The sequence below is a fragment of the Perna viridis genome, chromosome 5 (genome assembly GCF_037379345.1).
Source record: "Perna viridis isolate PV_CMFRI_1.1 ecotype Kerala chromosome 5, ASM3737934v1, whole genome shotgun sequence".
NCBI lineage: Eukaryota > Metazoa > Mollusca > Bivalvia > Mytilida > Mytilidae > Perna > Perna viridis.
Genome location: NC_142449.1, coordinates 3,200,572 through 3,220,285, shown reverse-complemented (window position 1 = coordinate 3,220,285; position 19,714 = coordinate 3,200,572). Strand labels below are relative to the sequence as shown.

The 19,714-nt window shown below is 33.0% G+C and overlaps 1 protein-coding gene across 6 annotated transcripts; it reads left to right on the top strand.

Moving 5' to 3' along the window:
* Positions 1-688: 688 nt before the first annotated feature.
* Positions 689-19,355, top strand: LOC148615622 (uncharacterized). Of its 6 annotated transcripts, XM_088582040.1 has the most exons (11): positions 4,808-5,040; positions 5,798-5,924; positions 6,330-6,416; positions 6,731-6,888; positions 8,059-9,194; positions 10,671-10,761; positions 11,209-11,304; positions 12,015-12,254; positions 14,227-14,299; positions 15,026-15,228; positions 16,696-19,355. In XM_088582040.1, exons 3-11 carry the CDS (start codon positions 6,376-6,378, stop codon positions 18,468-18,470), a joined length of 3,813 nt encoding a protein of 1,270 aa, XP_088438166.1. In that variant the 5' UTR covers positions 4,808-5,040; positions 5,798-5,924; positions 6,330-6,375; the 3' UTR covers positions 18,471-19,355. The 6 variants fall into 6 exon arrangements, with proteins under 6 accessions (XP_088438164.1, XP_088438162.1, XP_088438163.1 ...); XM_088582038.1 differs by lacking the exon at positions 4,808-5,040 and adding an exon at positions 689-859 and having other exon boundaries at positions 6,330-6,888; XM_088582036.1 differs by lacking the exons at positions 4,808-5,040; positions 5,798-5,924 and adding exons at positions 690-859; positions 5,992-6,130 and having other exon boundaries at positions 6,330-6,888.
* Positions 19,356-19,714: the final 359 nt, after the last annotated feature.

The following is a 19,714-nucleotide window of genomic DNA, read 5'->3' as shown; positions in this document are numbered from 1 at the left end:
AAACTTGACTTGTTATGCTGCTCTCTAGCGTTTACGTATGTTGTTGTAGATTCTACGAGTTGAAACAATAGTTTCTCTTGTATTTTGTGAATGTGAATGTGAATAAAAACAGGTGATAGCAAGGCATGCTTATCATTGGGAAAATAAAGACTTTCTATCATAGAACTAAACCGAGTATCTGATCTAAAGACGTCACATTTCTTTAGAAGATTCAAAGGTACAACACCATTTTTTACTAATTCATGTCTGACTCTTTCTTCTGTAGCAAATTTTTCTCAAATTATTGCCAATAATTTGATATTCTTCAAAGAAACGCATGATTACCAGCAATTGGCACCAATTCCAGTTATACAATAGAAGTTGACAGGATATTCCGTCTGTTATTATATGATTTTCTCTGATATCATAATTGATATCATCATTCTGTAGTAACGATCGACCCCGATGTCACTTTATATTATTTCTTGACATGAAAGTGATATAATCCAATAAGCGATGAATTCATTCTTATTAAATTTACACGATAGGATCAAAATACGCTTTATAAAAGTGTTTTAATGATGGATTTTGCCAATATGACAGTTGATGAAAGAAAGTATGTAAGCAGTTATATATGGTATTCTTTAGGTTGATGAGCGTCTGCTTCGTCAATTCGAAAAATCAGAACTTGGTTCAGTTACATTCTGGACTGGGGTTATACAATTCAATATTAATTGACTATTAAATGCTCTTTGTACTCATTTATATTTCAGCCAGCTTTTCCAGCATCCAAACTTGAGTAATTCTGCTGATTTTAAAACAGTTAGTGATATTTCTTTGAAACTCAGTGCTGTGTTGGTAGAAGGTGCTAAAACAATTGGTACGTTATGATTTGATGTTTGGAGTATACTACTTTATTGATATGACAACGATAATCGCTTGTATTTTGGTGGTTAAAATAGTTAATTTCATGTCATCATTTTGGTGTGATTTTGTTTTGTTGTGTGTGTGTGTGTGTGTGTGTGTGTGTGTGTGTGTGTTTATTTTGTTTCGTTATTTGTTTTTTTTTGTTTATTTTTTTACATCAATCAATAACATTTGAATAGATATTCCTCGAGATTGAAGTGTCATTTTAAAAGTACACGTAGCTCTTATTACGTTTAAAAAAGTGTTTGTGAAACTTTAATTATACAGTTAATAAGAGCAGAAACATATAAGTTTACATACAACCCATCTGGTGGGAGTCGAGGTATGTAGTGATCCTTATGTCCGTTCGTCCGTATGTTCCACTTTCGGTATCCAGATTATATCGATTTGTTGCCGTTTTTGTGTACTTTAATTTCATCATTATTAAATGTGTTCGTGTATTTTTTGCTTCGTTTTGTTTTTTATTGATTTTGTTTGTTTCTTGTGTTTTGCTTTTTTTTTGTTCTTGTTTTTTTTGTAGTTTGTTTTGGTTTTTTTTTTTTTTTTTTTTTTTTGGTTTTGTGTTTTGTATTGTTTTGTTTTGCATTATCGTTCTATACTGATTTTTAATTATCGTTATTGTCTCATAGAATTTTTTTTTGTATCATCACATATATTTATTTAGTATGAAATTTTAGCTCATCCTAAAATAGATAGATATTAACCGACTTGAGATTTTATGCAGAAAAGTGAAATGGCATCAAAGATTAATCTACATGTCTTAATTTATAAACTGCTTGCGTTGTGAATAAATATCATGAATGTACGCATAATGAAAATGTTAGATAGAACAGGGCACATTCCTCAACTTTCAATTTTGTTATTACTTTCAAATTTTATTCGGCTTCATCGCGTCATGTTTTCATAACAGCAGCATGACAAAAACACAATCGACTTCTAGAATTAATTATTTTATATGTTCATTTCAGAACAGAAATCTTACAAAAGTTCCTTTAGATTAATATAAATTTTCTCAAGTGTTGAAAACAAGCATTTTTGAGACAGATATTAAATCTGTTTATAGAAATTCTACAAGAAATCATTTAAGACCGACTATTTACTTTGTATTGGAAGGTCTCTGTAAATTAATGGAAATATAGATTTTTACAATTCCTAGCCTTCTTCAAGAACTAACATTAAAAGGGAGACAAAAAGTATTCAAATGCAAGGAAAGGGAAAAAATAACTGCAATTAAAAGCAGTTCAATTTATGGTAACAAGGAACTCGTTGTTTGTTTGTTATTGTTTGTATTTTTTGTCTTTGGGTTTTTGGGGTTGTTTTGTTTGTTTTTGTTTTTGTTTTTTGATAAACTATGACATATTTATTTCGCTTAACTTTTCATCCCTAGTGTAGATCTATAGGTTAGCCAAGATGATAGAATTGCAATCTGCAAATATTTTTTTCCTGTCATTTTTATACGACCGGTCGTTTAATGGTACCATCCTGTCGTCGCTGGTGTCCTTTATCTTTTGCTTATTTACGATAACTTGATTAAAACTTAACCGATCTTTTTGAAATTTTAACACATCGTTTCTATGGACCGGACATGGCAAAGGGCTGTAGTTCGGAGGTTTCGCCTCACCCATTTTTAAAATAAGGGGCTAAATAGGGAAATTAATGTTGTCATTAGAATATGTTAAAAAAGATCATTTTTGATCCGATTTTGATAATTCAAATGTCAATATGCTCCTTTTGAAATTCTGTTTTTAGTATTGTTACATGGAAGATATATCTTTAACTGTTTTGGAGTTCAACGGTATGTTGGCTCCCTTTTAAAAATCTCTGCATGGATCTGCCACTGAATATTCATGATAATCTTTACAACTACATTTGTAACATCTTTTTCTCTCTGTCTCTTTCTAGATTTGTGTCCCTCCATTTTGCAATGCGTCTGTGTCCTTGATCTCAGTTTCCATTTTATATGTGACGGTTTGTCTTTAAGCAATATTAGATTCAGGGCTTTAATACAACGCATTTACCCTCAAAGGAATTGTGACTGTGATGAAAAGGACACTACAGACACTATGAAGTCAGTCTCATATGTTGACATACTCTTAGAGATCGATGTAAAATACAAACTCGTTTTATATCGACAACTTTTCTTTCATCCCTTCAACATTTGCGTATAGAGTTTAAAGTTATGCCAAAGCTTGCCAAAACTACGCGGAATGTTGCTCTGACATGATTGAGGTCATAAGTACAAAATTCTGATGGTCCGTCGTCATCTTGATCTCGAGGATCGTTATGGCGTATCCCGTCTGCACCATGCGAACCGAATGGTTGGTATGTCATCGTTTATGGTCGCTATGTCATCGTTTTATAGAAAAGCAGATGGCGCATACCCATCTGGTGGACCTGGTCCATGCTTCCATTTTCAAGAGCGTATATATATTTCTATACGTGTTAATTTTGTGTTATTTCATTTTCTCTGTTGTGTGTGTCTATTCTTTTTTATTACCGTTCGAATCCTGGTTTACTTGATTGGTGACGGTCTGAACGACCATCCCTAGGTCGAAAACTGAGATCAAACAAATTATTTAGGGAACTACTATTTATTTTTATGGGATGGCTAGATTGGACTTTGAAATAAAAATGCATAATTGGAATTTTCAAGAAATAGAAAAAGCAGGACAGGTCATAAGAAAAAATAACAAGAGCCTGAATCGCTCACCTGACAAACCATACCCTATTAACTAAGTAAGTTATTAAGGGTATCATGCATTGTTACCATGTTACAAAAAAATTGCTGACACAGAGCATATATTGAAGAATTATGTAAGCTCAGAACAGTACCTAAGGCACTGTAAATGTTGGAAATGCATTCAAAGTGTTTTTAGAACCCCTGGGAAAAAATTAGGCAGGGGTACCTTTATGCCCTGTTATTCTATCAGGTCTGAAGGGGGCATTAGCCTATAGATTTGCTGAAAAAGAACATAACATGGAGATAAACCACGGCTATCCAAAATTTTCATCATCACCATTCATATCAGGAGACTATGTTTAGTATATAAACCAATTATCGTTGAAATCAGAAGTAAGTATAAAAATTAACGGAAAAATGGCCGCCAAGAACAATCTTTCGTCATCACTATTCAACACCTATTTACGTAAAGATGGATTCTGAGCAACTGGTGAAAATGGTTGTAAAATGGCAACCATTTTCAAAATGGCCACCTAAAAAATAAATTTTACACTGCCCGTCAACTCAGAATATTATGTTTATCTGATGGGTAGTTTTCCTCTAATTATTCTTCTATAGTTGAGGGAAAAAAGCAAAAGAAGGCATTTTGACCCGTGTTAAATGTTTGTAACGAAGGCCATGTTGTTTTGACTGATGGAAAAAAATTCGATGGAAAACAGGCAATTTCCATCATTTCCTTGATATGTTTTGTTCATATTCAAAATGAACGCCGAAAAAAGGCATGACCTATATTTTCTCCAAAAAAGTAGGTTAGAACAATTCATCCTACTCATCCCCACCCCTATATAAAACAAATGGCAAGTGGTTACTCCCTAATGTATGTGTTACACTTAATTTCTTCTACGTACGTCAGCTGTTTTTTTTAATTTTTCTCCTTTGTAGTTTTTGTCCAAATTACAATTTGCATTGTATCATTATTCATATGGAATTACTATCGTCATTTTGTTTTTGTTTGTTTGTTTTTTATTTTGTTGTTTTGTTTTTTTTTTTTTCTTTTGTTTTCTTTTTTTTTTTTTTGCGTTGTTTGTATTTTGTATTTTCCTTGTATTTTTCTTGTATTTTTTTTTTTTTGCATTTTTTTAGGGGGAGTATTTTATGTTTATTTTTTTTTTTTTTTTTTTTGTTAAATAGCATAAATTTAAAATTAATATCAATTTAAAGCCCACAAAAATTGGGCCGTCAGTGTGAGACCCGAAAGGGTAGTCACGAACGTTTAAAAACAACTTCAGTCAGACTGCTTTGATGTGATGAATTACACGGAAAACACCAACCGTTAACGTTTTGGTATTATAGTTTTTATTTCTGGTTCCTTGTTAAGGCTCGCAATATTTTACTTGATTGAATTTGCGACAGTATCAGATTAGTTAAACTGATCTAAACTCCTCTAATGACAGGTATTTCTGGTCATTTGTGTAACATTCATTTAAATCATATTTCATTTAGGAAACACAAAAATAAACACACATTTTCTAACTTGTTTATTTAATATGATGAAGGTGAAACCTGTTAACGCTTCCGAAGAAACATTAATTAAAAAGGGTCGGTCTATTAACAGGACGGGCTTTTTTCGACACATTTTTGGCTATAACTTTAGTTTCACTCAGTGGAATTAAAAAAATGATTTTTAAAGAAGATATTATTGGTATAAAGTTTTTGGAAAATGTCAAAAAATAAAGCGAAAATCTTGACAGGACAAACTTTTCTAATAAAAAAAAATGGCGATAAAAAGGGAGACATGTTGATGAATAGACTTCATTATTGATAAGATGTGTCAAATAATGTTTACTTATTCTTAAAGCTTATACTAATAGGTACATATTGATATAAATATTATTTCATTTTGAGTAAGTTAAAGAAGAAAAATCTTGACAGGACAGACTTTTTCTGTAACATGAATTTTACGGCCTTTTACGATGGTCCAGTAACAAAACACCAAATATCAGTATTTTAGTTCATGTATGTCAAAAATACCTAACATATTCTTAAAAGATTACACTTTTTGCTATATTTTGTTATATACATGATTTTGAAATATATTCAGTAAACAAAATATCTAAAATTTCTTTAATGTCTGTCAAAAATATTTATCATATTCTTAAAGCTTATACTTTTTGCTACATTTTGATGTATAGATTTTTTAAATTGATTTAGAAATGTGTGGATTTTTGATCTGTCGAAAAGAATGGCCACCTATTAGTCTTCAATGAACATGAGGAACGAAGAAACCCTCATACCACAGGACAGGCTGCAACTGGCCCTGAAACAACATTTTACACAGGTACAGCAGAAAAGTTGCCCCAATATACTCAAGTAGCATAAAAATAAACTTAACATTTTTTTTCCAGGAATATGGATAGGCACATATGTGGAGCCTGTCATGCAGAAATAAATGATTTAGATGAGTTCATTATTCATAAAAGACTAACATGCCCAAATTTATTGAAGAACCCAGAGTCCAACTTAAAACCACAACCAGTAATTACTGTAAGTTGTTTTTGATAAATAATTGCCTTAGTAATATTTTTTTCTTTTCATTTTTTTTTCTATGTTGCTAAAAATTAATGGTTTCTATAACCACATGTTATTAAAAATGCTAAAAATGATAGAACTTGTCATTTGAACGGAAAAATATCCTTTGGCTACCATAAAGTATAAGCAGTTTATTTTCAATCTTTTTATTCAGAGCTCTCCTGGTTCAGTGGATATTCCTAGTTATACAACAGGTCAACATGAAACATCAAAAGATCTTCATGCCAAGAATACTGGAAAGGTTGGAGAAAAAGAGGATTCAGGCATCACAAACATAAAGATTCAAAAACCACATTCACATTCTGAGACACCAAATGATATAGCTCAGAATATTATATCACACTCTGTTGACTGCACAAAACCTTCAAATGAATCTTGTTTCATGTCAGACAGAGTTGTTAGTCATGAGATATCAAAGTCTTCTGATATTGAAAAAGGCACAAAACTTACTGATGATTCATTAATAAAAAATTTAGTCATTCCAACAATCACCATGTCTCCAGTAACAGATAAAGATTCACAGTTTAACCAGTCTAATGTTTACTGTTTTGATAGTGAGACCACTACAGTTGTGTGTACACCACCTGATGGTCATGACTATATTCAGACTTCAGTAAGAAATAGTGATCCTAATAATGGAGTTCACACTTTTGTTACATCGGATAATGTCAAATCTGACAATACCTCATCAGCAGTGGAGAATTCAAATAGAGGTAAACTATACAAAGGAAATATACCAAAACCAATTGTATATGATCAGTTTGATTATAGATTATTCTGTTTGAAATTTCTTTTTTTTTTTTTAAATATTTAGGTCTATAAACATATTGTAAAAAAATCCTATTGTTTGGTTAATTCATGTATAAATATACTTTGCAGAAGTAATTGAAATAAACTTTTTTCGTCTATGTGGACATGTTGTCTCTTTGACATACACACTACATCCATATAGATGATCTATTATCTTTAAACAATCCAAATTCCGGGGATTTGATATATCGCATCTACCCAAAAGAACTTGAGATAAAGGATACTACAGACACTGTGAAGTCAGCCTCATATCTTGACCTACACTTAGAAATCTATGGTAAAGGAAAACTATTTATCAAACTTTGCGACAAACATGATGACTTTTCATTCAAAATTGTCAACTTTCCTTCATCTGTGGCAACATCCCTTCAGCACCTGCATATGGAGTGTTCATATCACAACTCATATGTTATGCCAGAGCTTGCCGAAACTACGCAGACTTTTTGTATCGCGCTAGAACTCTAACAAATGGGCTTCTGGAACAGGGTTATGTTGCTACAAGATTGAAGTCATCACTACAGAAGTTTTATGGTCTTGGATCGTTATGGTGTATCCATCTGCACCATGAAAACGGATTTATTCAACGGGTCATAGTTTTCCTTTCCTTGTTTGTCTACCCCAGACTTGACTTTTTGTGAGCGACTCAGCAGGTGTTTCTAGAAAAGCAGAGGATGCTTACCCTACCGGTGCACCTGGTCCATGCTCCCAGTTTTTAGTGGAGTCTGAGTTGCTCATTTGCTTTTGTTACTTCGTATGTATGATTTTAGTTACTTTGTGTTCTTTGTTGTGTATGTCTGTTTTTCATGTCTGTTCTTTGTCCCTCGATTGTATTCTTTTGATTGTTGCTATAACCTTGGTTCCCTTGATTACTCTCTCATCCATTCTCATTACTGTAAAAGAAAAAATGTAACAATTTTTATAAACTAGAACAGTGTATAGTTTTTCTGGGCATATTTGTATACAGGCCAGTATTTAGATAAGATTATTTGTATTACAAGGTATTACTCTTATTAACTCATATGACATCCATTTAATCCAGAATGATGTAGTTTAATGACATTTTGTTTTCACAGATGACCTATCAGCAGTTGTAACTAGATCTCTGCAGATGGTTTTAGACCATAATGGATCATACTCTTTACTTTCAAAGTTCCAAATTCCAATGTCTCTACATACTGAGAAAGCAAATAATGAGTCACTGCAGCCCTTCTTTCACCAATCTTCTGAGACTTCACAAGAAATAATTCCTAATGACCCTTCCAAGTCAAGAGATTTACAAACTGTACCAACTAATAACCCAGCACAAGAAACCCTTCAACAAAACACAATTCATGTAGTCTTACAAAGGCACAAAGATGAACAGTCCAAATCAATTCAACCAAATGATGACAGTTCTTCAGATTCTCTTTCTGACCATACATCTGTGAATCTGACTGAAAACAGGGAATCACACCTAGGCCCAGCAAAGAATGTAGCTGAAGGAAAAGTTTCTGATAAACATAAATATAAGGAAAGTAAGAACATACCAAATGAAAGTGACAATTCTAAAATCATTGAAGATTTACACAGAGGTAAATTAAAATGTTATACATCCAAGAATTCATCAAAAGAAGATAGTTCTAAGGCTATTTCATTACTGAAACCAAATGACATGGACAGAATACTTAAAGTTTATTCAGATAGTAAACATGGTATCAACAGTTTAACTACAGAACCAGATCCAACAAGACAACATGGGAAAGGTCATGATTTTATATTATTACCATCATATATAGAATTCAATGACAATGTTAGTTCAGGTGTTTTGTCACCGACTCCACACAATGTTGTCCAGACAGACACTGTTAACGGTACTCACCAGGCTACATACAGTTCTAGCCTACCATGTACTCAGTCTTCCCAGAATTCAGTAATTACAACTTTTCCTTGTGTCCCAACAGTTCAACCCACATCAACTGTAACACCAAGAGGAATAATGAATGAAAACCTGATAGAAAACCAACCCAAAACACTAGGTCTAATATCAGCAGAAAAACGTGGACAGACATCTGTTGTTTTAGAGTGGCAAAGAACTCCTGAAGGGCAACAGGATGAGAGACATTCATCAACAGGGATACAGTATGTTCTCCATAAAACTCCAGAGAGAAACTATTTTCTTCCAATTAACAAAGGAGCATCTGAGGATGACACAACTCCACCTGGACCACAGGTGAGTTTTAGATAGTAAATGACTTTTGGTAGTATTAAAACATTTCCTTGTACACCAAAATACAAAAAAAATGAAAAAAAAATGAAATTATCATAGGGATTTTTAGGTGTCTGAACCAAATCCAAAGATGGTATATATTCTCTGTTCCTTTTGGCAATAGCATGGTTTATCATTATACTCCCCGAAAAAAAAGTTTAAGGAGTATATAGGTTTCACCCTATCTGTCTGTCTATTCGTATTATTTTCTTTGCAGCTGGCAGCATTGTTATGAAACTTTGTGGGATGTGCTGTAACCAAATAGAGATATGTGTAATATCAGGAATTTATAATTTTTCAGATGAAAATTGTGAAAATGACAGCTGTTGAACTTAGGTGTTTTTCAGCAAAACTTGGTCTCATGTGTTGTCCCCATCTCCTCCTCAACAATTTGCATGATTGTTATGAAACTTAATGTGTTAAATAACTATACTGGGATGTGCATATTGTCAGGTATTTATGTTTAAAGTAAATTTGCTGTTATATTCTGTCATTGTGTTGTCAAAAAAAAATAGCACTGGTTACGGTTTGGAGTTGGGTGTTTTAGAAATGGCAGTAAAATTGTGTGTCAAAAGTGGTCAGTTTATTCCCCTTAAAAGTTGCCTCCAATACAGTTGGTGTGTTCATACTGGTCCACAAATCTACATGGTTCAGCAGGCTTTGGGAGTATTAGTCCGGTTAGGGGCAATACCTAATTTATATTGATGGTGGTAGTTCAGTGCTCACAATCAACTATGGTTAGGTTGTACAATTGAGTCTCCCTAGATTGTGCTTAAATACTTCCTTTTCTACTAACTCATGATTTAAGCTTTGCAAAGGAAAGCACACGGAGTTCACTACCTGGATACTTACTGTGTGTTCTCATTTTCTAAAGTCAACTTATTAACATAAGTTAGTGAATTTCTATACTTCATATAGGCCATGTCAGGGAAACATGGGAGCCAGGATTAGAATGTTAATGAAAAAGAACACAATCTAGGAACTAGGATCAGACAAACAAAATAGACACACACAACGAAGAACATGAAATAACCAAAATAACATAGAAACAAAAGTAAATGAGCAACCTTGTTTCCTCCAAAAACAAGGAGCATGGACCAGGTGCACCGGTAGGGTAAGTATCCTTTGCTATTTTAGAAACTTCCTCCAAGTTGCTCATAAAATGTCATGTCCAAGGTAGACAAAAAAGGAAAGGTAAATTATAACACTTGAGTGTTCTCTCCAGGCCATTTTAGCACTGTATCTATGATTTTTTAGCACAGCACTATCAGTAATTGATTTTAGTTAGAATGCACTATGTGCTATAATTTTGGAAGAAGGCCATAAGAGCTGTGCCATATCAGCAAGCACTGTGCTATTTAAAAATTATGGGAGAACACTGCACTTAAGTAAACTGATGACAAGGAAAACAATATGGTTAATGTTATCTTTTCTTTGTAGTCATTAGAAGAACAGGCATCTCCTGACAAAATAAATTCTAGAGTAACATCCCCTGGACAGACTGAATATACTGTCCATGTGCAATCTATTGGTAAGTAACAGAACACAACAAGTAATGCTATCACTAAAGATTTAGGAAGTTTGGAAGCATATGGATGGAAAATAACTGAATTTGTATGCTTGGAAGTAACAAAACAATATGTATGAGTCAAGTATAAGAAAATAGTTTTTGTGTGTTTTATTGTCTAAAGATAGTTAAAGTTAAAACATCAACTTCCAAGCAATATCTTATTGGTAAATAAAATTTATAAAGCATGTATTTTAAAACCTTTTTTGAACTATTTCATTTGTAAGGAAAAAAATATGTATGTACATGGTTACAGTTATGTCATCTCTTTGTCAAGGAGTCTTTGATTCAATGATATGGATAAGTATTGTACAAAATGTTAGACTATTAGAACAATCCATCAAACAGGATGTAACATACATGTATTTTAATGTTTAAGAACTTGAAAGACTATTGATTGTTTTATAACAGATAGCAGAGGTGTTTTAGATGGACAGATTATACAAGTCATAAATACACCAGAAAAATATCCTAGCATATCAACAAAAAAGAAAGGTTCAAACACAGGTACTTAAAATTATTATAGAATTAGGACTATTTAGTGGCTTTAATTAAAAAATTTTATGTATACAAGCCAAACTAAATTAACTCATAGCTTGATTTTAAAAATTGCAAAAATTAATCATTGTTACAATGTCATTTTTCAAGTTAACTTCAGAGGACATCATGAAAATTGTTGATTATACCCCCACAAACAAAGTTTTGGGGGATGTATAGGTTTCACCCAGTCTGTTTGTCCCAAGCTATTTTCTGAGCAGCTTGCAGCATTGTTGTGAAACTTATGGACTGTGAGATTACCATAGAGATGTGTTCATATTTTCAAGGAATTTATGTTTCAAGTAATTTTGCATCGAATCTGTACCAAACAGAAATAGAAGTACAAGACCACATGTTCAATATTTCATCTTAACAATACAATAAAAAATTGTAATATATGATTTTAGCTGTTTAGCTCCTCCTTTTATGGCACTACTTTTACTCGATTCAGAAAAAGTGAAAAAAATGGCCAAATAACCTTGAATGGTTTCTATACTAATTTAAACCTGGAAAGATAATGTAAATAAATAAGTTATATAATTTAATTTATAGTTAATGTCACATATAAACAGAATAACATGATAACATGAGCCCAACTTGATATTTGGAAACAGGACAAAGTTAATGTGGACAAACGGTGACAAAATGACTGAAGCAAAAGCAATTTTTGTACAATATAGGTTTATGTAGGAAGAGTTCTGCAACCACTTCAAAAGAGAGAGAGAAGAAATATGCCTGTGGTCATGATAATTGTAGTTACTCCACTGTCTATTACAAAGATTTAAAGAGACATCAAAGGACACACACTGGTGAAAAACCTTATACTTGTGGGATGTGTGACAAAACTTTTAGTCGTCTTGATAAATTACGTCTACACATTAGAGCACATACAGGGGAAAAACCTTATCAGTGTAATGTCTGTAAGTATCAAAAGTCTAATAAAAACAGTTCAGTTTAAGATGATGCAATACTATAGGGTTTAGTAAGAAATCTCATTAACTTCTATTAAGTTTTAGATAAACTCAACTCTATTCCAACTTATAGCCTGGGAATGTCCTAGGTAAATTCTAATACAAAGGAGCAACTATTTAGTTTTTTAGTCGTCATCCATTGTCATTGTTAACGATTATACAAAACTCTTCTCCTCTTAAACGACTGGACTAATTAGAACCAAACTTGGTATAAATGTTCCTTGGGGTATCCTGCATAGAACTGATGTGGGGATTTTTGATTTGCTGAAAAACATGGCAACCATTACTAAAAATAGAACATAGGGGTCAGACAGCAGATTTTTGCATATATCTCCAAAACCATTAGGTTTAGCTAAATTCTGACCAAGTTAAAGTGTTCAGCATGATGAGATCTGTCTTGGGTCAAATTTGGGTTTTAATATGTTAAGCCATGTTGGAGTTATTGCCCTTTTTCAACGATTTTTGCTATTTTTAGCTCACCTGGCCAAAGGTCATGTGAGCTATTGCTATCACTTGGTGTCCGTCGTCATCGTTGTTACAATTTTCCTCTGAAACTACTTGACTAATTGGAACCAAACATTGTATGAATGTTCCTTGGGGTGTCTTGCATAGAACTGATGTGGGGAATTCGGATCCATCAAAAAACATGGCAGCCATTACTAAAAATAGAACATAGCGGTCAGACAGTAGTTTTTCGTATATATCTCCAAAACCATTAGGTTTAGCCAAATTCTTTCAATAGCTGAAATGATCCTTATTATTAGGACTACTAAAGTCCAGGGATAAAATTTGTCAGATGACTTCTTGTAAGAGTTATTGCCCTTGAAAGGGGAAAAATGACTTTTTTTAACAGTTTTCAGTCAATATCTTGAAAACTATGATAGATTAAAAGAAACTTTCAATTGGTGAAATGATCCTTATGATAAGCCCTACCAAAGACTTCTTGTTGGACAGCTTATTGTTAAATTTATTGCCCTTGAAAGGCAAAATTAACCAGGTGGGCAATTCAGGCTCCTAGGAGCCTCTTGTTTAGACACTAGGTTCAAATTAAAAAGCTATCAGAATTCACTTTATAAAGTAAAAATGAATTTATGAAAATGGTTTGAAAAAATTCAGTCATAAATTTCTGACATTTTCTATAATTGGTAGAGAATTAATTTCTTGCCATGAAATAAAGAAAATAAGAGGTTTTGAAATTTGATTTCAAACTGTATATATTGGAGAAAAGAGCAGTCATCCCCCTTTCTGACACTACATCAAATCAGAGGTGTATGGGGCTAAATATAAAAATCCTTAAAAAAAAGATTATTACTAGAATGTGTTTACTTCAGTCTACCAAAGGCTGAAGTATTCATACTTTTCATTTTTTTTTTCTGACTATCTTGTTTTCATGTTGACCATCCTTAAATCTGATTAGTAACTCCTTCGTAATTATATAAGTCAACAAGAAATCAGGTTCTTCCAATTTATGCATTTTCCACATATAAAAGGAACTGATGACGACATCTATGCGGGACCTTGTTTTCTCATCTCACAGGAAAATTGGCTACATGTTCTCATATGTTCGAATCATACGGAAACATAGAACTTTGTGCACATGAAAACTTTATGTTTTCTCGAATCACACAAAACACATACTCATTACAGACAGATATAAAATCCTATAGAGAGTATATAATTACTCGTTATTTTTATTTTTATGTTTTTCATTAATTTGTTCATAGTTCTAAATATGTTTCTCAAAGTGGTCCTAAATATATCAAAAACACATGTTAGTCATACTTTTTCAGGTGTTTTTTGTACCATATGTAGGGTCTCTTGTAAGAGCCTATCACAGTGTTCCATAAATACAAGCTAAAGCTTATGTAGATTTGTGGTGTAGGTACTGCATGCATTGAATGTCATTTTTTCAACTTGACAGGTGACTATAGAGCTGTAGACAGCAGTGCTCTAAAGAAACATGAAATCATTCATACTGATGAAAGACCTTACACGTAAGATGTACATTTGGTGACAGTAATATAGTGTAGCATCATGTAAAAAAATCTTTTGATTTGAAAAAGGAATATGGTTTTGTAGTAAAAAGTAGTCTGGGAATTACCAAAGTATATTCTCAATTTGTTCTACCGTATAGTGGATAATTTCACAGGGTGCTATTTTTGGCTTATTTTAGTGGTCTGTCTAAAAACGAAATAAATTCCACAAAATATTACTCTGGGCTTCAGTACTTTGTGCACCACAGAGCATCTACAAAATATTACTTTGGGCTTCGGTACTTTGTGCACCACAGATCATCTACAAAATATTACTCTGGGCTTCAGTACTTTGTGCACCACAAAGCATCTGCAAAATAGGAAGCACCAAATTTTACATATACTTTTTTGCCTACTAATCTGTAAGTTTTACACCCCCCAAAGTAACCCACCATATGTAGTATCATACTTAGACAGTATGGATGAACATGTCTGATATAGATAAGCTCTTACTGTGAAATATGTTATGGAATGTGGAAATACAGACAACAGGAGTCTTTTACATGTTTACTTACACTTAAATTCTTTTTTGTCCTATTTATCATGTTAGGATCAAAGGAGAATGATTTCTACAAAAAGTTGAACGTTTAAAGCAAAATAAGTTTTAAATGCCAGGTACAATCTATATGTATTTATTTTCATTTCTGGGTAGTTTTCTAATTTGTAATTTTGATTTCGATTTTCAAGTTGCCAGCTGTGTAGTTACAGTTGTCGAACCTCCAGTCAGCTGACAGTCCACCTCAGAACACATACAGGAGATTGTCCATTTACATGTCCTAAATGTAAGAAAAAGTTCAAGATCAAATCAGACTTGAAACGACATTACCTGACGCATACTGGAGAAAAACCATGGCATTGTACAGAATGTGAGATGAGATTTACAACACAAGGTACGTGTTAAAATTTTTAAGTGTCATTTAACAACTTTAACTTAAAAAGATTATGAGTCATCATATAACGGCACAAAATGTTGATAGAACTAATGACAATGATCTAACTAGAAAATTAGGATATAATTGTGGAAATGGGGTTGTTATAAAGTGAAATCATAAGGTTTAATCTTAAAAAAAACTCTTTGTTGGTTTAAGTAAACATTTCAGTTTCAGTAGGGGTAACGATTTTGGTTTGTAGAAAAAAAACACTTTTGACTGAACTACTTCCAGCTGAGATGTTGCACCCCTCTGTTTTAACACTAGCTGTGATGCTCTTCATTTCTATTTTAAGATTGCTGAGATGCTGCATTTCTCTCATTTAGGCCTAGTTGGGATTTTGCACCCCCATTTTTTAGGACAGCTTGGATGTTGCACCCTTCTTTATTAGGCCAGATGGGATGTTGCACCCTTCTAGTTTAGCCTAGTTTGGATGTTGCACTTAACTGTTTTAAACCAGTTGGTTCACCCCTTTTTAGCTCACCTGGCCTAAGTTGGTATGAATATTCCTTGGAGTATTCTGCATAGAACTGGTGTGGGAATTTTTTCATCTATCAAAAAACATGACCACCTTTACTAAAAATAAAACAGTTGTCGGCAAAAGTTGTTCGCATATATATCCAAAAGCATTTGGTTTAGCTAATTCTGCCATGGGTAAAAGTGTTCAATATGGTGAGATCAATTTGTGTTCAAATTTTCGTTTTAATCTGTTAAGCCTTATTGGGGTAATTACCCTTTTTCAACATTTTTTTCCCTATTTTTAATGTTTTTTTATTTAAAAATCTTATCCTTTGAAACTACCAGACCAATTAGAACCAAACTTAGTATGAATATTCTTCAGAGTATTCTACATATATCAGATTTTTAATAAAAAAAACATTGCCACTGTTACCAAAATTAGAACAAAAGTTTTTCTCATATATCTACAAAACTTAATAGGTTTAGCCAAATTCTTTCAATTGCCAAATTGATCCTTATTATAAGGCCTACAAAAGTCTCCATTGGATCAAAGCTATTGGACAACTCTTTGTTATGATAATTGTCCTTGAAAGGAGAAAAAGTATGTTTTAGCAGTTTTCAGCCAATATCTTGAAGACTATAGAAAGAAACATTCAATTGAGGAAATGATCCTTATGATAACTCCTACCAAAATCTTTTTTGAGTCAAAATTGCCACCTTGTTAGAGTTATTGCCTTTGAAAGGCAAAAAAAATTAACAAGATAGGCGATTCAGGCACCTGGTAGCCTCTTGTTTTAGGCATAGTAGAATGTTGCATCTCTTTATTTTAGGCTGCTGTAAGATGCTATACAGGTTCTCGTTCAGGTTTCATGCAACTTCAAATTCACATTTATCTTAAACAACAAAAAATCACTCTTGGTATAGTTTACACTGTTGATCCAAATTGATGTATTTTAAATGTCATTGTAGGAAACCTGGCACAACATGTGAAAATTCACCATTCCCCAGACAAACAATCCAAGTGTAGCCATTGTGATTTCAAAACATCATCAAAACGTGCAATGTGGGACCACATTAAATCTCATGAACCAGAGAATCAAGACACAACTTGCCAAATTTGTAATTTTAAGTGTACTACACAGGATGTTCTGAGGAGACATATGGTGGTACATAGATATATAGTGTGTAGCCATTGTGATTTTATGACTAGACACACCCACAGTTTGGAAGAACATATCAAACGTAAACACAGTGAACATTATCATCAAAACTACAAAAGCAATAATAAAATTAGTGGTAAAAATGAAAGTAGCTCACATACTAAAACAACAATATATAGAGAAAGTGAAAGTAGGAAAGATTCTAAAGGCAGGAAGTCAAGTTACCGCAAATTTCAGCGTACTCATAGATGTGACAAATGTGATGAATCATTTGTAAGAAAAGACTCGTTAGATAGTCATAGACGTCTCCATGATGAGTTAGACCGAGATCTTCATCATCTGTCTAGTGCCGGGGTTGTGTTAAGATTGAAAAATCCAACAAGCTCAGTAGTTTTAGAATCAAATCAACAATATTCTACTGTGTTGAATAGATTTGATGATTCACAACCTAACCAGTATCAAGAGCTAAACACTGAAGATCATGTCAGAAACAGAGGAGTTTCAGGTGGATATTATCGAAATGAGAGTGTACAAACCTCAGATAATACCCAAGTTCTTGAAAATCATAGACGACAATTAGACTTTGATACTGTACAAGATAATGATAGCCTATCATCAGTAAACCGTCAATTATTAGAAACCAGTTCCAGTTCCAGGCTATCTTTGGATGTTTCACAAAGCACTCAGTATTCCTTGGAAAGTTTTTCTTCCCATAGAAAAGATACACATCATAGAAGACATACAGTTCATGGTGATTCAGAACACTCATCATCTAAGAGAAGCAAGGTTTTCTCAGATCTTAAAACCTATTCTAATAGACCTGTAAGAGAATTGCTTAAAGCTGAAAGGCAACTACAGAGTTCTTCTTTGAGAGATAAAAGACAACAGAATATTGAGAAGAAGAAAATCCCTGACAGGCATTCATATCCTTCAATACCTACAGGCAATCAGGATACTAGTCATGATAGAAAACTTCATGGTAAAAGTATGAGAAAAAATTCAAAATTCTATGTAGTTGGCTCTAATGAACCAACTGAAAATAGTATATCTATTCCAACATTGGAAAGAGGTAGCGCTACTTTACCCCTAATGGAGACAGTTAATGATCCTAGAACAGTTACTCTATCTCATCATCAACAATCAGTCTACCAACTTCCAAACATTCAACTGGTACAGAGTATTTCCCTTCCTCTAGGAAACCAGATTATCAGAGAAGTCAACGTAGAACAGCCATCTTTAATCAATACAGAAATGGTACATCCAGTTAATGACAGTGTACGAACAATTCAGTTGAGGGCTCCTCCTAATGTAGAGTTGTTACAGAACAGTTCTAGTCAGGTAGCACAAAATATTTCCATGCCTCAAGTTGTTAAAATTTTAGAACAGAGTGGAAATGCAGTTCCTACACAGTTTGTCATACCCTCATCATGTCAAGAGGATGGACAAAGTGTTGCAATACAGACTTTAGATATGACAGCTGTTCAAGATCATGCTTCACTTGAGCAAGGTATAATGATGTCTCCAACTCATGTAGTAACAGTACCTATACAAGTGCTTGATATTCCAACAAATGCTGTTGAATAAGTTATTTTCATTGGGTACAAACATTTGTGGTTTTGTCTAACTATTTTGTTCTTTATATGTAAAATATGTACCAGTGGACCAATTTTTATGAGCTGTGAGGAAATCTGAATATTCCAACTAGAATCATTGTCCCTCTATTAAATTAATTTTTTATGCAAGTGAACTTGGTAATTTCATGGCAGTATGTTACGTAGATATATGGAATTTAGTTGAAATATTCAAAATGAATTTGACTTCTGAAGAAGCTCTGTTGTTTGGTGGTACCATTCTTTTGTGGTATCAGTTAAACTATAAATTCAAATTTCTTATGACTGAAAACTTACGTAGAGACACTTCTTAAATCACTAACATGTGAAATTTCAAAATTGATTTACAAAAATAAAACAACCCTCACACAATTCAAATAGTTCATGTATCCAGTAACTATCCCCTAGAATTTAGATTGTATCATGCTATCATCCATTGACATTATGTGTCTGGACAATATCTTAAGTACATGTTAAACAGTTTAGGAATGAGGGGCCTGAAACAAGCATTTTCCTGATATTCAGGAAAATTGTATAAATTTATATCAAATTGTACTACAGGGTGTCATACCACAAAAGGAATGCTGGGATTGATTTAAATGGTTTTGACGAACCTTTAAGGGAATCAGATACCACAATGGAGGACACTTGGATTCTGGTCAATTATCCTCTGTCAATTTTTAGTTAAATGAATATTGAATGGTTTGTCCATACTTGCCTCAACTAATCAGGGTTTGCCCTCTGGTCATATCAAGCTGTATCCTTGAAATATATTATTTGTTAACGTCTGCTTCTTTGTAGATGATGCAGGTTGTACACTGGCATTAGCAAGATGAATTAAACAAAATGACAAAAATAATTGGTTTCAAGGTATATTTATTTAGACTGCATCCATCAGCAACTTAAATATTATGTGTCATATTTATAAGCAATGGCATTCTTATGAGTAACATTGTTTTGCAGTGTGATCTTTCATGATTGTGGTTAGGCAGCAAACATTTTATTTTTTTTTTTGTGGGGGTGGGGAGGGGGGCTATGGATTTTTTTTTGGAAAAAAGTTTGTTTCTGGAAAATGTGAAAAGAAATAATTTGGCTTATCACCAGAAGGAAATAGTTTGTTTTAAAAAAGATGACAGAAAAAAAACAATAAATCATGCTGTCTATGTGAAAGATGCTATTCAGTAGTGAGATGACAAAAAAATTGTTTTCAATAGATGG

What these genes read in the sequence shown, in the direction of transcription:
- LOC148615622 (XM_088582036.1), top strand. Translation starts at nt 5,996, where the DNA reads ATGGATAGGCACATATGTGGAGCCTGTCATGCAGAAATAAATGATTTA. An exon ending in AAAGAAAGGTTCAAACACAG is followed by an intron (nt 11,305 to 12,014) that starts GTACTTAAAATT and finishes TGTACAATATAG; the next exon opens with GTTTATGTAGGAAGAGTTCT. An exon ending in GATGAGATTTACAACACAAG is followed by an intron (nt 15,229 to 16,695) that starts GTACGTGTTAAA and finishes ATGTCATTGTAG; the next exon opens with GAAACCTGGCACAACATGTG.